This window comes from Alosa sapidissima, chromosome 8, assembly GCF_018492685.1.
Source record: "Alosa sapidissima isolate fAloSap1 chromosome 8, fAloSap1.pri, whole genome shotgun sequence".
In the NCBI taxonomy this organism is placed as follows: domain Eukaryota; kingdom Metazoa; phylum Chordata; class Actinopteri; order Clupeiformes; family Clupeidae; genus Alosa; species Alosa sapidissima.
The window spans coordinates 8,516,260-8,534,984 of NC_055964.1; the positions used below are offsets into that span (position 1 = coordinate 8,516,260).

The 18,725-nt window shown below is 42.7% G+C and overlaps 3 protein-coding genes across 6 annotated transcripts; 2 read left to right on the forward strand and 1 right to left on the reverse strand.

The window, feature by feature from the left end:
* Nucleotides 1-1,484: 1,484 nt before the first annotated feature.
* Nucleotides 1,485-3,148, reverse strand: vps36 (vacuolar protein sorting 36 homolog). The gene has a single exon (XM_042101189.1). It carries the CDS (start codon nucleotides 2,984-2,986, stop codon nucleotides 1,838-1,840), a length of 1,149 nt encoding a protein of 382 aa, XP_041957123.1. The 5' UTR covers nucleotides 2,987-3,148; the 3' UTR covers nucleotides 1,485-1,837.
* Nucleotides 3,149-3,209: 61 nt separating this feature from the next.
* lztr1 (leucine-zipper-like transcription regulator 1) lies at nucleotides 3,210-12,194 on the forward strand. 4 transcript variants are annotated; one of them, XM_042101184.1, is made up of 20 exons: nucleotides 3,210-3,884; nucleotides 4,078-4,140; nucleotides 4,226-4,282; nucleotides 4,420-4,499; nucleotides 4,770-4,878; nucleotides 5,100-5,180; nucleotides 5,311-5,368; nucleotides 5,546-5,685; nucleotides 5,881-6,082; nucleotides 6,343-6,453; nucleotides 6,594-6,686; nucleotides 6,785-6,880; nucleotides 7,388-7,646; nucleotides 7,883-8,052; nucleotides 8,251-8,437; nucleotides 9,083-9,209; nucleotides 9,388-9,564; nucleotides 9,803-9,908; nucleotides 10,350-10,430; nucleotides 10,894-12,194. In XM_042101184.1, exons 1-20 carry the CDS (start codon nucleotides 3,715-3,717, stop codon nucleotides 11,008-11,010), a joined length of 2,484 nt encoding a protein of 827 aa, XP_041957118.1. In that variant the 5' UTR covers nucleotides 3,210-3,714; the 3' UTR covers nucleotides 11,011-12,194. The 4 variants fall into 4 exon arrangements, with proteins under 4 accessions (XP_041957118.1, XP_041957121.1, XP_041957119.1 ...); XM_042101187.1 differs by having other exon boundaries at nucleotides 3,211-3,884; nucleotides 8,251-8,407; XM_042101185.1 differs by having other exon boundaries at nucleotides 3,212-3,884; nucleotides 9,415-9,564.
* Nucleotides 12,195-14,117: 1,923 nt separating this feature from the next.
* Nucleotides 14,118-15,473, forward strand: cldn26 (claudin 26). The gene has a single exon (XM_042101190.1). The coding sequence runs from the start codon at nucleotides 14,450-14,452 to the stop codon at nucleotides 15,101-15,103; it is 654 nt and encodes a 217-aa protein (XP_041957124.1). The 5' UTR covers nucleotides 14,118-14,449; the 3' UTR covers nucleotides 15,104-15,473.
* Nucleotides 15,474-18,725: the final 3,252 nt, after the last annotated feature.

Below are 18,725 nucleotides of genomic sequence, written 5' to 3' on the forward strand. Positions count from 1 at the left end.
TCCACATGCAATAATGCAACAACGTCTACAATTACCTATTCATTTGGGCAACTTTATACATCCCTATACAGGCTCAAGCTACCTTTAGTTGTGTTATAGCTACTGTAACGTCTGGCTTTAAACAGCTGTAATGCAGTCGTTCTGACAAGCACACCATTTGCTTAGCCAACCTTGTTCTTGCCCATCTTGAATAGCTCCTCTAGCTTTGCTGCCTCCATCCTTTCTGTTTTTGTTGTTTAAACTTGTGATATCCATGATGAGTATTGAGTTAGTGAATTAGCTCAACATTGTGTGCTGATAACCATATAGAAAGCCAAGTAAAAGAAAACAAGTAGCCTATGCGTGCCTGCGTGCGTATTCTCTCCTGCTCAAACATGTGTGCGCGTTAATTTTGATAAGTGTTCACTAACTTTACTTAATAGAAAATTGTAAATAGCCTGATGGCATGCAACTAATGGGATACTGTGCATAGTTGGAAAGGTATGGTAGGCCAATATGGTGTGAATATACACACACACAAGGTAAATTTTCTCTCGTTGTTGAGTGATGGTACGCACAGTGCGTACGGACGTACACCTGCAGGCGCGCCTGTACTGTATGTAGTAACTGCGGCTATCTTATCCTAAGAGAAATCATAGTGCAGAAAATAATAAATAGATAATGGAGAGATAATAGATATTAAGATTTAGGTCAGGAGGTTCCATGATTTTCTTTGTACCGGTACATCTTTCCATATTCTTGGATAGTTTGTGTCTGAATGCAAATTTGTGGTCCCAAAGGTTAGAAACCAAGACCATCTGCCAGAATATTTGACCCCTTAGCTCAAATCTGCACGGAGGTTCCATCATTTTGGTTTGCAATATGTCATGTGTACATACTAAAGATTTATTAGCAGCAGAAATCTTTTTAGAACCATATGAGCATATGAATTTTAGGTTCATATGTCTTGGTTGAATAGGTTGCACATGCTAAATCCAAGGAAGACTACAGGATATCTGCATCAGGGTTACATAACAATAATGGGCCCAAGTTGCAGAGCACTATATGCTCCATCATCACATGATCAAGACATGAAACCTATAGCAGTTTTGAGATGAAAGCGTTTGAAATTGCATGTTGCCATCAATGCCTAAAACTTGCATGTCCTGGTCGGCAGGTGAGGGATTTATCTGAACTATTTGACTACTAGATGACACGGTTAATTTTAGTGACCATGAATTTTCAGTGTTTGGTATGTCTCTGGGCCCATTCTAAAAAAGGTTGCTATTAAATAGTAAGCCTATTAGTGTTCCGCTTCATGTATATAGATCAAACCTAGTCCTAATCTAAAAGCTTTTTTTCAGTGGAGATTTTCCATGGACTATCTTTATACAGGAAACCAGCCCTAAGTGTCTAATGGCCAAAGATGAAAAAAATGTAAGATTATGAAAGCTGTTTCATCATGGGGGTCAATGACTTGCTAGAAAACTAAAATCATTCCAGTGTTATTTGACAAATAGTGATATTTTATTCCAAGACTGACAAGGAGATTATTACTGATCCACCAAAATGCCAATCCTCAGGCACACAACTAAGAATTGGTTTGATATTTACATATGGTGATTATGCCACAAAATATGAGAAAAACTATACAGCTCTGAGAGGAAAATGTCCAACAAGCAAGTTTAAGAAATAGGTATTCAAAATAATGTACTTTAGAAACTCACCACCAGTATTCTACACAGCAATTATTCTTTATCAGAAACAAAACAGTCCATCCTACAGCTATGTGACAGTTGCCACAAACTGAATTAGACTGCAAAAGCATAGGTGTTTCTTTAATATGGGAGATTGTGCATTAAAATAAATTTGGATAAAATCGTAATCCCTCTACTGAGTCATCCCGGCACAAATGTCCCATCTTTTCAGCCAGCAGTAGTCTCTCCTTAGATAGAAGTACAGACAGCCCTAAAAGTTTGGCAAACTCTTCAGCGGTCAGAGAACCCTTGTCCGACACATTATCCAGAGCTGAAGCGATCATCTCCTCTTCACTATGGGACTGAAGCTGCACCACCATGACGCCACTGTCAAAGACTCGCAGCCTCAAAGGCAGTTTCAGTGACTCAAACATCTTACAAGCGTTTACTAAGTCCTCAGGAGACAGAAGCTCCATCCCTCTGGCCCTGTTCACAAGGCAGTACACCTCCGTCAGAGCCATCATGCCGCCACGCTCTTCCAGAGGGGCCTGCAGCATGTCACCCAGCTGTTTCGCCAGCTGCATATGATAATGTGTCCCTGAACCGTGGGTCTCTCTAGTTACAGGGTTGGCTATGCCCATGCTGAGCAAGTATGACTTGAAACGGATGGTTTCATCTTCTGTGATGTCCCCTTGCTTGTCTTTGATTTTATTGGCGATGGATCTTGACAGTTCTACCATCTCTTTGGCTTTCACCATGAGCTTACTGAGGTCCTCAAATGCCTCCGATATGCTCTTGTCTGTCTCTTTGCGTTTCTCCTCCAATTTTCTCTCAATGCCTACTATTCCAACTGCACGGGTTCTTCCTGTCTTAGATCCTGTTGCTGTAGGCATGGGTTCAGAGGCTGGTGTGTTCTCCCATCTCTTTTGTGTCATCTCCTCTGTCAGTCTCCGGTAGAACTCAATCTGCCCGTGTTCCTTGAAGGACAACTTGATGTGGGAGAACTTGCTGTGCTGGTATGGACCAGGCTCCTTGTTCGAAGGGTTTGGGTGCAAATGAATAACTATCTTTGCGCTCTTTCCAATCCCAGCTGCTTGTTCTTCGAAAAATATAACCTGAGAGAGAGGTATGGAAATGCAGCACTCGTGATTCTTCTGATCCCTCCATATCAGCCGATGGGTAGTTAGCAAGACTATCCCCAGGTCCATTTTTGCCTTTTCATCTCCATCATACAGTCTGATACCTCTTTGCTGAATCACCAACGTTTCATTTATTTCCAATAAACCATTAGACCACGTAAAACGATCCATTTCGTCGATTTCGCTGAGTAATTTGCGAACTTGCTGCTGCACGCCTTATGGATCAACAATATTTACTTCCTGTATGCTGTTCTACCAAACTCTTCCTGTCATGGAAAAACCAAAGGTGACGTCCATCATGTAGTCTTTCATGGATTCGCATGAATTGGTTTAGACGGTAAACGAACTACAATAACCATCAGCAACCCCTTGGGGCGTTATAACTGGCGGATGGGACTTTAGCAGAGCTTGGCAAAACAGCTGGATTTATTTGAGCAGCATTTTAATACTCAAGCTTGAATGTTGATTCATCCTCTCATGTAACGACTTCCGAGAGTACACAGTGTTTTTTTTGGTTGCAGAGTTTACGTCTATGACTGGACATAATGCTTTGAGAAAATATGTCAAGCTAGCTGGCCAATGCTCTCTGTCCATTTAGGCTGGCTGGCTAGCTGGCTAGCGTTAGCTGTCTTCTCTTGGAAATAACGTTATTTTAAGAGGAACTTCAAGCGATTTGGATTATTTTATTATTTATACATTCATTGAACATTGCATTTTTCTTTGGGACTAAAGGTTCCTGCTGTGTACCGTTAATCCCTTTCGATCCTCCAAAGGTGCCGTCAGGTTAGCAATCGTAGATCAACGCTACTTTGACGTTTTGTGGAACTAACGTTATAACGTTAACGTTAACTTTTTAAACCGGTGTCTCATCGGAGACCGTCGTATAGCGATCAAATTGAATGTCATGGTTTCCAGGAACCATGTCTTGTAAATCCAAAGTTGCTCCGAGTGTTGACTTCGATCACAGTTGCTCGGACAGTGTCGAATACCTGACACTAAACTTTGGTCCTTTTGAAACTGTCCATCGTTGGAGACGACTTCCACCCTGCGACGAATTTGTCGGGGCAAGGTAACTGAATGGCTTGCACTAGTATTTCCAAACCCTTTGATGTTGTTTGTACTACAATATATAATGGTTAAAACATGAACTACAGGCCAAAATTTCAGGAGATTTTCCAACAAGAAGTGCCATTGATGCTCTTAGGCCTACTTATTGTTGACATACTCAAGACACAACATTGCAATGTTATTGTCGCTTACAGACGCAGTAAGCATACAGTGGTGGCATACAGGGACGCTATCTACGTATTTGGAGGAGATAATGGGTATGTCTTACGCTTTTTCTGTTTTCTATACTATACAATGTACAAGTTACTTTATGTTCACTTTATTATGTATGGACAATTGCAGAAAAAACATGCTGAATGACCTGTTACGTTTCGACGTGAAAGACTGCTCATGGTGCAGGTAAGGCATGTTGCAGGTGTGGTCTCTCTACAGGTTATGGACAAACAGTGCATCTTAATACACTCAGAATGTGGATGCCTTGTGGCCCTCAGCTTTGTGATGTGTTGTTCTAAAGACCCCTGTCTATCTCGTAACAGGGCTTTTACCACTGGCACCCCACCTGCACCAAGATATCACCATTCTGCTGTGGTTTATGGAAGCAGTATGTTTGTTTTTGGTAAGGAATGGTTGACCTCATTCTGTACCTTGTGATTAATTTTGGTGGTAGCATCACTTCTATTCAATGAATTATATAAAAGATAGGTCAAGCCACTTGTGTGTGCCTCTCTAAAACCTTAGCACGAGTGATTCTACAGTATGTTAATAACTCCAGTAGTAGCCATAGGCCTAGTTTGTCACCTGAAGTGAAAAAGAAGTGAGACTGGGTGATTGACAGTGTTGCTGACACATGACTTCAAATATGGAACTGTGTTGTGTGACCTCTAAGGTGGCTACACTGGCGACATTTATTCCAACTCCAACCTGAAAAACAAAAATGACCTCTTTGAGTACAAATTTGCCACTGGGCAGTGGACAGAATGGAAGGTGGAAGGCAGGTAATAAAATCTTGCTTATTTGTCATATTTGTACTCTTGTGAGTATTGAAGCAATTGTAGAATGGTAAATAATAATAAACAAAAATAATTGTTGGCAGTGCAAAGCATTTATTGTGACTGTATAAATTGTATTTGCAGTCATCCAGGCTTGGAGCAAGGGGCTTAGCAGCATCAAATAATTGTTTTGATTTTACCTCATTCTTACTTTTTTTAAAAATCAGATTGGTCGCGAGGTCAGCGCATGGTGCTACAGTGTATAATGACAAACTCTGGATTTTTGCTGGATATGATGGCAACGCCAGGTGAGTGAGAGCGCTCACTTATTGTACATACTGTATATGCATGTACATGGTGCTTCCATGCATCTTGAAAATAAAGCAGCTGTAATACATGGGAAATAACACCTTTTTGCCTTTTCTTTTCTTAATACAGATTGAATGATATGTGGACTATTGGTCTGCAAGACCGAGATCAGGCTTGCTGGGTAGAGGTGAGTGTTTCTTTGGTTCCTTTGGTTTGTAGCGTCTGCTAATGCTAATAAGTTATGTGCATTATTGTGCCACTTTACTCTGAGTTTACCCCTCTGGATAAACATTCAGGTCAGTCAGGTTTTAGATGTTACTTGCGTTCTCCTGCAGCTGATGCAGTTCTGCTGCTGTGTTGACAGATTGAACAGAGTGGAGAGATCCCCCCCTCCTGCTGTAACTTCCCCGTGGCTGTGTGCCAAGACAAGATGTTTGTCTTCTCAGGACAGAGTGGAGCCAAGATCACCAACAACCTCTTCCAGTTTGAGTTCAATGGTCACATGTAAGTGAGACAAGGATATGGCATGACTTTGTATTCACTGCGCCTCCTACTTTCTATGTCCCACTGGTATACACATACATACACATTTTCATTCATTCATTCATTGTTATGGATTTTCATTCATTCATTCATTCATTCATTCATTCATTCAATCAATCAATCAATCAATCAATCATTCATGTCCCACTTGTGCAGATGGACTCGCATTCCTACTGAGCACTTGCTCCGGGGCTCCCCTCCTCCCCCGCAGAGGCGCTACGGCCACACCATGGTGGCCTTCGACCGCCACTTGTACGTGTTTGGAGGGGCGGCGGACAACACCCTGCCCAACGAGCTGCACTGCTACGACGTGGACTCGCAGACATGGGAGGTCATCCAGCCCAGCACTGATAGCGAGGTGCGGTAACGTGGATACTCTCAAGTGCACTTTTGAAGGGTGCTGAGAAAGCACTGAGGAGGTGACGCCACACTCTGAGAAAATTGGCTCTGAGTGGGTGCTTTCCAGGGCTATTTTAGAAACCCTGTTGTAGACAGAAAGGGGCTCGTTGCACTGAAGAGCATTTGCAGAGGAGCCTTTAAATCTCATTCTCTCATTCCGTGGTCTCTCAGAAGCAAACAACCATCTGTAAAAATGCCAATCTTCCTTTGGTCTCACAGATGCCGAGTGGCAGGCTCTTCCATGCAGCAGCTGTTATCCACGATGCCATGTACATTTTTGGAGGGACAGTAGACAACAATGTGCGCAGCGGAGAGATGTACAGATTCCAGGTTGGCTCCTTAGAATTGAAAGAATCTTAAAATGAAAAGTTATATAATGTAGCAATATGTTGATAATCATGAATCACTGCTTGTCCAGACTGTGGTGGTGTCAGTCTCCTTTGGTGTCATTCATTTACTCTCCTTTGCAGTTCTCGTGCTACCCCAAATGCACCCTCCATGAAGACTACGGCAAACTGTGGGAGAATCGTCAGTTTTGTGATGTGGAGTTCATCTTGGGAGAGGTGAGTTCCAGGCTTACAGTACTGCTCAGGTGATGTTGAAAGAGCCTGCTCAAAGCCTTACTAATGACTGCCGTTTGATCTTGTTCTCCTGACTGCAGAGAGAGGAGAAAGTTTGGGGTCACATTGCCATAGTGACAGCACGGTGCCAGTGGCTGAAGAAGAAAATCCTTCAAGCAAGGGATCGTCAGAAACAGGTGTGTGTGTGTTTGTGCGTGCGTGCGTGTGTGACAAAATAAAGCTCAAAACCCTTTGACAAGGAGGGACAGGACTGAAAAACTGAACTCTCATATTCAGGTTCTCAGTTTAGATTCACTGTCACCCTATGCTATGTAAGGGATAATGTATAGAACGCCGGTCATTATTGGGAAAATAAGTCCTGACAGTTCTTTAGAACACAGTTGATCAACTGTCTGCCTTCACTTTTGAATGAAAATTCATTGCCATTGACAGTGGTCATTATTTGGAGGTCCTTAGACAAAAATAATGACCGGTAGAACTTTGGGAAATCCCATTCAAATCAATGGAGCGTTCTACTTGCATTGTGAAGAGCCGTATAATAAGTACACATACATACTGTACACCAGCAAGTGAATTGCAACTGAATAGTGCTTTGGCGAATCAAGTCTTTTCTTTTAATATACCTTTCACCACTATGTTCAATAGTACTCATGGCCATATTGCTGTGTCCTGCTGTTGTGTAGAAATGCAAGCAGGAGGTTGCTGAGGAAGGAGAAGAGGCGGCGGCAGCAGCAGCAGCAGCAGCAGGTGGTGGTGGTGGTGTCCAGAAGGCCAGTCCAGCCAGCAGCACCTCCAGCAGCAGCAGCACCATTACCAGCTGCACCACCCGCGCCTCTGGGTCTCCACCGCTGCTGGAGGTCTGCATCCGCGAGGCCGAGGCCCAGCCGTTTGAGGTGCTCATGCAGTTCCTGTACACGGACAAGATCCAGTATCCACGCAGAGGTCAGGCTCACCGCAGGACTCATGTTCTGTCATATAATATTTCTAAATGCCCATTGGTCAGCTTTGTGTATTTGGACAGCCGCAGAAGGAACCAATCACAGAACTGAGGGGGGACAGCAAGTTAACCACGAGTTGCTCTGGGGACAGTGGCCCTTGTAATCTAATTTGGATAAAAGCGTCTGCTAAATACATAATGTAAATGTCTTGTTGTGTTTGCCTCCCTCGTTTGCTCACAGGTCATGTGCAGGACGTGCTATTGATAATGGACGTGTACAAACTGGCCCTGAGCTTTAAGCTTTCCCGGCTGGAGCAGCTGTGTGTGCAGTACATCGAGGCCTCGGTGGATCTGCAGAACGTCCTGAGCGTGTGCGAGAACGCTAACAAGCTGCAGCTGGACCAGCTCAAGGTAGGGCCAGAACAGCAGGGGAACAACCCAGCACATATTTAAAATAGAACTGCTGACTGGAACATGGCTGCTCATTTGTCATTTTCTTGTTTTTTTACCCTCTCTCTCTTTCTCTCTCTATCTCTTTCCTCTTACCCCCCCCCCCCCCCCCCCCCCCCCCCCTTTTCTCCATCGCTTCCTTTTTATTCCTTTATCCAGGAGCACTGCCTTAATTTTGTGGTGAAGGAGTCACACTTTAACCAGGTCATCATGACCAAAGAGTTTGAACATTTGTCCACTCCGCTCATAGTGGAAATTGTGCGCAGGAAACAGCAGCCACCTCCCAGAATCTACTCAGACCAGCCTGTGGATATAGGTAATGAAGGCCCACTGGTGGTCCATAAAGGTATTGCAAGTGTTTTCAATTATATACTTTGAATGTTGGAATCACTATGTTTTTCCTCAAACCTTACAACCATGGTCCTCAGGTTCCTGTTTAGTTTGAATGGTGGTTCATGGGTCACAATCAGTTGAAAATCCCTGCTGTACATAGATTAAGCTTTGTCCTCAACTAGAAATGTTTTATTTGTGTTTCAGTAGAGATCTCTATTAAAGTTCTCTTTAACTCAAGGGACTAGGCTTAATGGAGCAATCGGGCAATTTTTCACACGGATCTTCGTTTCTCGAGCTCACCGAGTGTCGGTACGAGAAAACCCTGAAAACAATCAATTTTACCTAGTTCGAGTTGCTACAGCCAACTAAAGCAGCCATACAGCTACAGCACTATACTCTGGGGGCATGAACATGGAGGCTAGCACCATAGCTGCCTGAAAGCCCTAACTGTTGTCTGCAGCAACTCACTCGAGCTTGGTAAAACTGATTGTTTACGTTTTTTTTCCGTACCTGCACCACTCGATGACCTTGAGAAACTGAGAACTATGTGAAAAATCGCCGAATTACTCCTTTAATCTGTGTATGAGAAACCCACCTATAATGTTTGTGTATAATCTAGTGATGACCACTGAATGCTGTGCTGTTTTGTCTGGCTCAGGCACATCCCTCGTGCAGGACATGAAAGCCTATCTGGAAGGAGCTGGACGAGACTTCTGTGACATCATCCTGCTCTTGGACGGGCATCCGCGTCCAGCACACAAAGCCATTCTTGCGGCTCGCTCCAGGTAGCACCCAGCTATGTGTCAAACGCCTAAGTTGTGTTTTAGCTATAAAAAGTAGTTTCAATTTTAATTCTGTGTTCACTCACAAAAATAGAAAAAAGCAATGAATGTATGAAATGGATCTCACCCCCATATTTGTTTTGGGTCTAAGAAGATTGTATTTGTTCTTTGCTGTATTGAGTGATGGATTGAATGGATTTTTCGACAGCTACTTTGAGGCCATGTTCCGCTCCTTCATGCCTGAGGATGGCCAAGTGAACATCTCTATCGGGGAGATGGTTCCCAGCAAGCAGGCCTTTGAGTCCATGCTGCGTTACATCTACTACGGAGACGTCAACATGCCACCCGAAGACTCGCTGTATCCCATCATGCAGTTCACTGTGCAGTTTAGATACCAGCAGGGTAGTTGTAGGTTTTGTGTAGTTTTCTGTTGTCTAGAAAACAACTTGCTTATGTCATTGTTCATATGTTTTGCTGTTTTTTATTTTTATTTTGTTTGTTTGTATGTGTGTATAAGTAGTGTCAATGCACATCACATGCATTCTAACTATACAATGTCACTGTACTGGAAGAGTGCACCCTTAACTTGAGTACAGCTACCTGTTTGCAGCACCATATTACTATGGGTTCTCCAACAACAGACTGCAGGCCTACTGCAAGCAGAACCTGGAAATGAACGTCACGGTGGAGAACGTGCTACAGGTCAGAGTTCTGTTCCACTCAACTGGCACCAGTCCGCCTCTTGAACACACCCCATCGCTTCCTCCCTCATTCCTGTTGAGAATCTTCTTAATTAAGCTTGTTAATGTTATTAATCACATTTTGTTTATGATATTATTATTGATATTGTTATTATTACTGTTATTATTACGCTTAATGTAGGCTTCTCGACGTTAACTATTATTTTAAACTAATAAAGTAGTGTTTATATACAATGAATCGCTTTGGACAAGTATCTTCCAAATACCATAAACATAAATATAAACATTTATATTTTTAGTGTGACCTTTTTTTAGTGTGAAAGACTCTTAAATGAATGATATGTACTTCTCAGTAGTCCTTGTAGAGAAGAGCATTTGTCTAATTCGTACAAATCACATGTTCACATCTTGTCCTTGTGCTTGTGTCTGGGGGGGGGTCCAGATCCTGGAGGCTGCCGATAAGACTCAGGCGCTGGACATGAAGAAGCACTGCCTGCACATCATTGTCCATCAGTTCATCAAGGTGGGTACGCTGTTGTCCGGAGCGCTGGGCGTCTGCTGGCTCACACCGGAAGGCTGAGCTGCATATCACTGACCCACAGCACAGAGCATGCTCACTGAAGACCAGAGGAGAGGAGAGGCTTAACCCCAAGGCGTGCGGTTTCTTGGCCGTGTGCCAAAGGAACATCCCATCCGGCCTGTGCTGTTTGAATAACCACTGGAGACTTAATTTGCCCATTAGGGATTTAGTTTAGCCCATGACTTCTCCAGTGAGCAGAGATTGGTCATGTGCACTCATTGATCTTTGCACTATCATTACTTTTGAGTAGAAAGCTTCGGAAGGCAATTCCTCTTTTTTTGATTTATTTAAAGTATGAGTTCTTCTCCCTGCATGATTTTTGTCTTGGGCTTGTTTTGTGCCTCGTTTCTGACCTCCATTCTGTTGTTGTGTTTGTTCCTTTGCCTCCTCTCCCTTTCTCTGGCAGGTGTCTAAGCTGCCCAACCTGCGCTCTCTGAGTCAGGTCCTGCTGCTGGACATCATCGACTCGCTGGCCTCCCACATATCGGACAAACAGTGTGCCGAGATGAGCTCCGACATTTAGACACGGATCCCGCTCCTTCCTCGCTACTCCATCCCATTAGCCAACTTTTTTTTTTTTTTTTAACGCTACAATGTTCTTAAGAGCCCTTTGTTTCCTCCTCCTCTTTGGCATGTGTGTTTTCGTTTCTGCTCCTCAAGCGCCACCTGCTGGCTCGTGTCATAACAGGCTGCCTGTCGGCTGGTGCTCTTGACAGAGATATGTGAGCCTGGTGAGAACCAAAAGCGCGTGGAGGCGGTGGAGGCTGTGGGAGAGCGGAGCAGCCACCGTCCCACTCACTGGGCAGCACTGAGGACGGGTAGACCAGGCAGAGCTGACGCCCCCCGGTGGTAAAACTCTGTAAAGAGACATTTCCGACATTTCCTTGTATTTGTTCACTTTCAGGCTTTTCAAGTGTTATCTACCATAACTGTAATTAAAGGCTAGAACGGGATTCTGTGAAATCGCAGGTGGTTGTTGTAAAGAAAGCTTCAGGACCTGTGGTGTAGTACTAAGGACATCACGTAAAGAGTGCTTCTCAATACGTCCATGCTTACTACAGTATGCATTGTATTTCAGTGTTCCTTGTGCATTTTTATTTGTCAATAACGTTAAGTATGGTGAAGAAAGACTGGGAAAGAAAAGGCATTTGGATGCATACAATACTCAGTGATATGCTCAGAGAGCACTTAGTGCCTTTAGCGTCACTCCACCGTTAAGAGGCTGTTTTACTTTCCAAAAGCAAAAATGATGTACTGTATTTGTTATGGAAAAGTCATGGTTCATATGCTTTATTTTCAGAAAAGCTGAATATTACCTAGTAGCTATGCCATATAGTGTATTTATTTGAATCCATGTACAAGTCTCTGAATCCATGTACAAGTCTCTCATTGATATAAACTTTTATGTTTTGGTGTCATGCTACAGTACAATTTTACACTTTGTCTTGCTCTGTAATGTCAGATATCTAAAGGCAAAAGTATCCTGAAGTTGGATTTTTTTTAACATGTAAATTTAACCTGTGAATACACAGTAAATGTAAATATAATCACTTGTGTGTTGACGGCTTATAAACCAATGTACAGCTTTGCTACCGTTTATTTGTTTTGTAGTAAAATCGGCTCCATTATTGTTCATGTTACAGAACTGTGTACAGTATATGATATATGCGTGCTCAATGCCTTAATAAACCATTACTGTCACCGTCACTAGACTTGCTTCTGACTTCTTCACCATATGTGTGGTATGGATTGTTTTAAATTTCTGCCAGCAATGTCCATAAAATGTTTTTTTATGGCATTTTCTCACTTATGGAAGCTCTTTATTAAGCTTGTCGCAATGTTTACTTCATCAAGTGAGGGGTAGGTCCAGAGAGTTTTTTTTTTAGTGAAAGTCATTCAGGGATGCTTATTTGAATCAATCTGCTTTCAAAAGTTCCATCACTCCTTTGCAGTCTCACTCTTTCTTTTACGTCACCTAGGCTGTCCAGTGTCCACCATCACATGACCTCCCTCCCTGTGGTGAAACCTAAGAGATGAAAAGGTGCTTGACTTTGGCCTCCAGCACAATGGCCCTTATTCTGCCTGAGATGGACACTCCAGCCAGGGCTGCAACTGGACCCTGACCACACAGGGAGCCTACTCTTCTCTCTCAGAGGCAAAAGGGTATGAAACACTCATGTCACAGCTTCCCACCAATACTGAGGCCACAGGATGCAGAGGTCTTGTGTGGCTGATGTAGAGACTGACCTATTAAGATACAAAGATCAATTACAAGGTGTCTGTTTTGGGGCATTATGACCATGTGACCTATTTTCACAGCTGAGAATGGGGAATGGCTTTCTTTCCTGACTACACTCTCTACATTGTCATCTTCATCTCTACTACTGTAGTCTCGACTAGCACACCAAAAATAGCAACGGATTTTTCTATAAGGTTAAACAATGACAGTGTGTAATTGAAGGATTGTGTGTGTGCTTGTGTGTGTGTGTAACTGGAGGATGGCATGTGTGTGTGTGTAACTGAAGGATGGCGTGTGTGTGTGTGTGTGTGTGTGTGTGTCTATGGAGGTTGCAAAGAGAGCTGTAGGGGCTGATTTTAGCCTCTAAATTGAAGGAGACCTTTAAGCTTCAGTTGTTAATCCTTGGCCTTTACCTGCGTAAATTACACCTATCTGTCCACAGGTTGAGTTAACTTAGATATGGGAGAGATAATGCAGCACAATGTGGCTTTCAGTTCACCTGAGTGATAAGTCATGGTGATGAAGGTAATGGAAATGTGTGCTGAAGCACCTCACTTAATGCACATTTTGCTTCAAACTATACAATGCATCATTCATGTCTGTTCTTTAGATTCAGAAGTTGTTTTAGTCTTAAGATTTGTTGGTAAAATTGTGCAAAGCAATGCAAAAAAAAAAGAGAATCATTTGTTCAAATGATTTCTTACTAGCCACTTTTGTTGTAATTGGGACGTGCCTTGGAACCAGGGCAGAGTGCTCTGGAGTCCCAGATGCATATTTTCACTGTGATTAAAGTGTGCATTTGTTGAGGTAGAGAGCATCTAGTCGGGGGAGTGCAAAAGCTCCCATCTTCTTCCCTTTTGTTAGCTCTATTTGTAATCTTATAAATAATGGATGTACTTGTAATGGAGAATGAACGATGGGGAGTCAAGTTAAGGATAAATATCAAGATGCTGTTATGTGTCTTTTGAATGCGTGTCTGTTTACCGGGGGAAATCAAACCACCATTCACTGAGGCAGACAGAGTAGCTGGCCAAGTGTCAAAGGTTTTGTGGGGGCCTAGTGCTGTTGAAGCACAAGCTGCCATTCAGATGGATGCGACACCTGAGCCTACTGGCAAGCCAATAGGCTTTCTGCAGATCCCTTCTGAAATGAATGGAGGGAGACATTGGGGACCAAGCTTCCCACAGGCCAGTCTCTTGGGTCGTCCGTATGCTTCGAAAAGCACTAAAGAAGAGGACAATGGCACCTGCTCAAAAAGAAAGAGCAAAGCTCTTTTGAAAGACGCTTTGAAGGACTTTGTAGTCTTTTCTCCGCCTTGCTCTCCCCTTTTTTTTTTTTGGAGTTTGCCCCTCCAAGCCCAGCGTACTCGTATTTCCCTCCTTGGAGACTCAGCGTGCACACACAGGTCAGCTCAGCGCTGGACATATCCACTTTCATGTCCAAAAGAGTGCCCATTGTTTGCCCCTGATGATATTTATCGGTGAGACAAAAACCGAACGCCTGTTGAAATGCCTCCAGGGCCTTGGATTATGTGGCGGCTATCAAGTGCATCTTTATTAAAAGTTGGTACGAGGAGGGCCAAGCTGGGACGGGCTAAGGCAACAGACATGTAGAAGGGAGGGACCATTTGGGGGGCCATGTTAACTCCTGTTGGGACGGAGAGAGAAGAGAGAGGCCACTGTGGAGAGAGAGAGACTAAGACGAGAGAGGTGTAGAGGAAAGGATGGTGTTTCTAACCACCAAGCTCGTGGAGAGGGTGTCCCTCTTTGTGTCTTTCGGGGGCCTGGTGACGTCGTTCGTCACGTTCTTCCTGCCCCTGTGGACGACGATGAACTCGGACCTGAATGAGATGGAGAACTGGTACGAAGGGCTGTGGCACCTGTGCATCTTCACCGAGGAGGTGGGCCTGCACTGCAAGGCCTATGAGTCCACGCTGGCGCTGACCGCCGACAAGCTGGCGTCGCGGGTGCTCATGTTCATCTCCGTGGGGACTGGGCTGCTCGGGGTGCTGGTGGCGTTCTTTGGGCTAGAGGGGGTGGGCGTCGGGCAACGGCGGCGGCTGAAGAGGGGGCTACTCATCGCAGGAGGCGTCCTCTCCTGGGTGTCGGGTCTGACCACCCTGGCGCCAGTTTCCCTGGTGGCCTACGTGACTGTGGTAGAGTTCTGGGACGAGAAGATTCCCGATGTGGTGCCACGCTGGGAGTTTGGAGAGGCCATGTTTTCCGGGTGGATCGCGGGACTCCTTCTGGTGGTCGGTGGCTCTTTCTTGTTCGTGGCTGTGTGTATGGGGGATTATGAGGCCCACCAGGCTAAAGATTTAGCCTTCTTCAAGGACACCCCAAGGTCACGGCACTACCTAAAGACAGAGGTCCTATAACTTTATTCTCTGCTGTTGAAGAGCCGGGCGTGATAACTATCAGAGCTTTAAGTGGGTCAGTTGCCAAGGTCAGTTGCAGGAGACTTGGAAAGGTCACCTCTGAGTCTATCTAGCTTTCAGTATTTCAGTGCCAAGAAAAAATGCAATGTTTGAATGTAAAAAAAACCCCCACAAAATTCAATTTTATGGCAAATCTGTAGTTTTACCACTGTTGAATGGGCACACACAGGTAATTTTCATCTGACCTTTTAACAGTGTAATTTGAAGCTTGCTGAGCGTTGAGTTATTTCAAAGTCACTCCTAGGAAATCTGCGTCAATTGCAAATTTGGGAGCGATCAGCATGATGATCTCTCTGCACCATCATCTGCCTATATGAGATTATTTTCTCCCTCCTCTGGCTCTAATCTAGATTTATGTCCTGAGTGTCACATTGAGTGTTATGTTCTACTTGCACACCCATTAAAATGAAGTCATTCTGAATTTTAAAATACTTTGGGATACGTTTTCTTTTTTCTTTTTTAATGCAGCAATGCCTGTTCTATCTGAGTGTAAATGTACAGTAATTTCCTGTGTATTAGTCACATTGTGTATAAACCGCAGGACAGTGTTTTATGCAGTGAAAAAAATATACAACCCCAAAACAGAAAAAGTTGGGACATTGTGTAAAATGCAAATAAAAACAGAATGTCATAATATACAAGTCTCGTAAACCCATATATAGTAGCAAAAAGGACATAGACAACATATCAAATGTTGAAAATGAAAATTTGGACTATTTCATGGAAAGTATATGTTAATTTTGTATTTGATGCCAGCAACATGTTTCAAAAAAAGTTGGGACAGGAGCATGTTTACCACCGTGCTGCTTCACCTCATTTAACACAATTCTGTAAATGTTTAGGAACTGAGGAGACCATTTGCTACAGTTTTGATAATGAAATGTTCTCCCACTACTCCCCGATATAGGATTTCAGTTGCTTTAACAGTATGGGGTATTCTAAGTCATGTTTTTCATTCCATTACGCACCTAATTTGACAAATCTGGACTGCAGACAGGCCATCTTAGCACCTGAACTCTTCCTCTATGGAGAAATACTATTTAAATATGTGCAGAATTCATTTTGGCATTGTTTTCCTGAAATATTCAAGGTCGTCCCTGAAAAAGACATTGCCTGGATGGCAGTATATGTTGCTCAAAACCTGTATACATCATTCAGAATTGATTGTGCTTTGGCAAATGTGCAAGATGCCCATGCTGTAGGCATTATTGCTCCTCCTTAGATGTTGGGTTTCGAACTGAGCACTAAAACAAGTTGGATAGGTTGGATACTTGGATAGGCCCTCTCCTCTTTAGCCCAGATGAGTCCATGATTTCCAAAAAGAATGGCAAACTTTGATTGGTCTAACAACAGGACCTTTTTCCATGTTACCTCAGTCCATTTTAAACAAGCTCAGGCCCAGATAAGAGGGTGGTATTTTCTGTATCATGTCTCAATACAATTTTAGCTGTTACATTTTGGTTGCAGTTTTTGAATTGAGTATCAAACTGGGCACATAGACAATGGTTATCAGAAGTTTTCCTGAGCCCATACAATGACCGGTCTGGAGACAGGTCTGGTGTTGATGCAATGCCATCTGTGGTCCAAAAGACCACGGCCATCTAATTTGTTTTTCAGCTATTTCCCCTGTTTGCAAAGATTTCTCTGGATTCTCTGAATGTTTTAATAATATTATGTCCTGTAGATGATGAACTTCCTAAATACGTCACAATTTCATGTTAAGAAGCATTAAAATGACATTGTGTCATTATTTGTGCACACAGGTTTACACAGAGTGATGAATACCGCTACATCTTTACTTCTAAGAGACCCTGCCTCTCTGGGATGCTCTTTTTCATACCCAATCGTGTTGCCAGTTACCCTTTTGAAACATTCTTCCTTTTGTTTTCTTTATCATTACACAACTTTTCCAGCATTTTGTTACCCCCGTCCCAACTTTTTTTGAAAGATGTTGCTGGTATCAAATTCAAAATTAACATAATATTTTCCATGAAATAGTCAAATTTGTCATTTTCAACATTTGATATGTTGTCTATGTCCTTTTTGCAACTAAATATGAGTTTAAGAGATTCACAGATTATTGGGGGCCAAGCAGCGAAGCTGCGAAGGCACCCATTGTGTTTCTACGTTTTTCTATTATTGGGGTCCGAGCAGCGTAGCTGCAGTAAAAGTCATACTGCAGCCTAAACCGTAACTCCAAAACTCTTCAAATTTTCAGGTATGGTTACCAGTACCCCCCTCTACCCATAACCCAAAATTTGGGGTACTGCACCCAAAGGTGGCGCTATTGGGAAAAAAAAGTTAATTATGCTAATTTCTCCTTACCAGATTGACCTAGACTCAAAATTCTTTCATAATATTAATCTCTAAACTTTTTGGCCCTGGTCTTATGGTCTAAAAATGTTTACTTTTGACACAATTTCATGGAAAAGCCAAACATTATAAAAAGTTTCACATTCTTCAAAAATAATCAAATCTTCACCAAAATTCTCACAGACAATGTTTAGACCAAGCCTCACAAAAGTTATCAGTCTCAGAATTTTGATATTTTGTTCCATTTCAGAGATATAGGCCAATAAAGTTAGACCACTTAGGCCATTTTTCCTAGATCACCTATATTCCTATAAACATAAGTCCTAGAAACTTCACATTTTCAAGTATTGTTACCAGTACCCCCCCACTACCCATAACCCAAAATTTGGGTACTGCACCCAAAGGTGGCGCTCTTGTCAAAAATGCTTATTTCTCCTTACCAGATTGACCTAGACTCAAAATTCTTTCATCATATTAATCTCTACATTTAGATGCATCTTTTTCACCCTGGTCTTATGCTCTAAAAATTTTTACTTTTGCCACAATTTCAGAGAAAAGCCAAACATCATAAAAAGTTTCACAGGCTTCAAAAATTATCAAATCTTCACCAAAATTCTCACAGACAATGTCTAGACAAAGCCTCACAAAAGTTATGAAAATAATTTGGATATGTTGTTCCATTTCAGAGATATAGACCAATAAAGTTCGACCACTCAGCCCATTTCTCCTATATCACCTATATTCCTATATGAGTACATTTTTTTCCTTGGAGAACAACCATACAACCATCATTATGTGGATACCATTAACAGTGCACATTTTCAGGTCTGTACTCTTTTTTATAAAGCCCTTAATTCTATTGTCAAATGTATGCTAGGAATTTTCTTGATGTTGTGTGTTTGCCAACACATTTTCACCATGTGAATGTGACTGCCAAATATGTAGGATTGTCAGTGGCTCAGTGGGATAATGCCTAGTGCTGGTGTTTGTTAGGTTGAGAGTTCGAATCCCCGGTAGTGCTTTAGGCTCTAGCTCGAATACTATTGGTTATTGAAGATTCACACCATTGAACAGCACCTGAATGACATCAGGCAATCAACATACACAGTCATTAGTTGCTAAGAATCAGAATGCCGAGACACTCTGACATTTAGAGGAACTTCTTTGTTTACTATTTTTCCTTCATCATTAAGTGATATTTTTATATTTCATCCATTAGTGTTCTTCTCTACAAATGTCTAATTGCCCC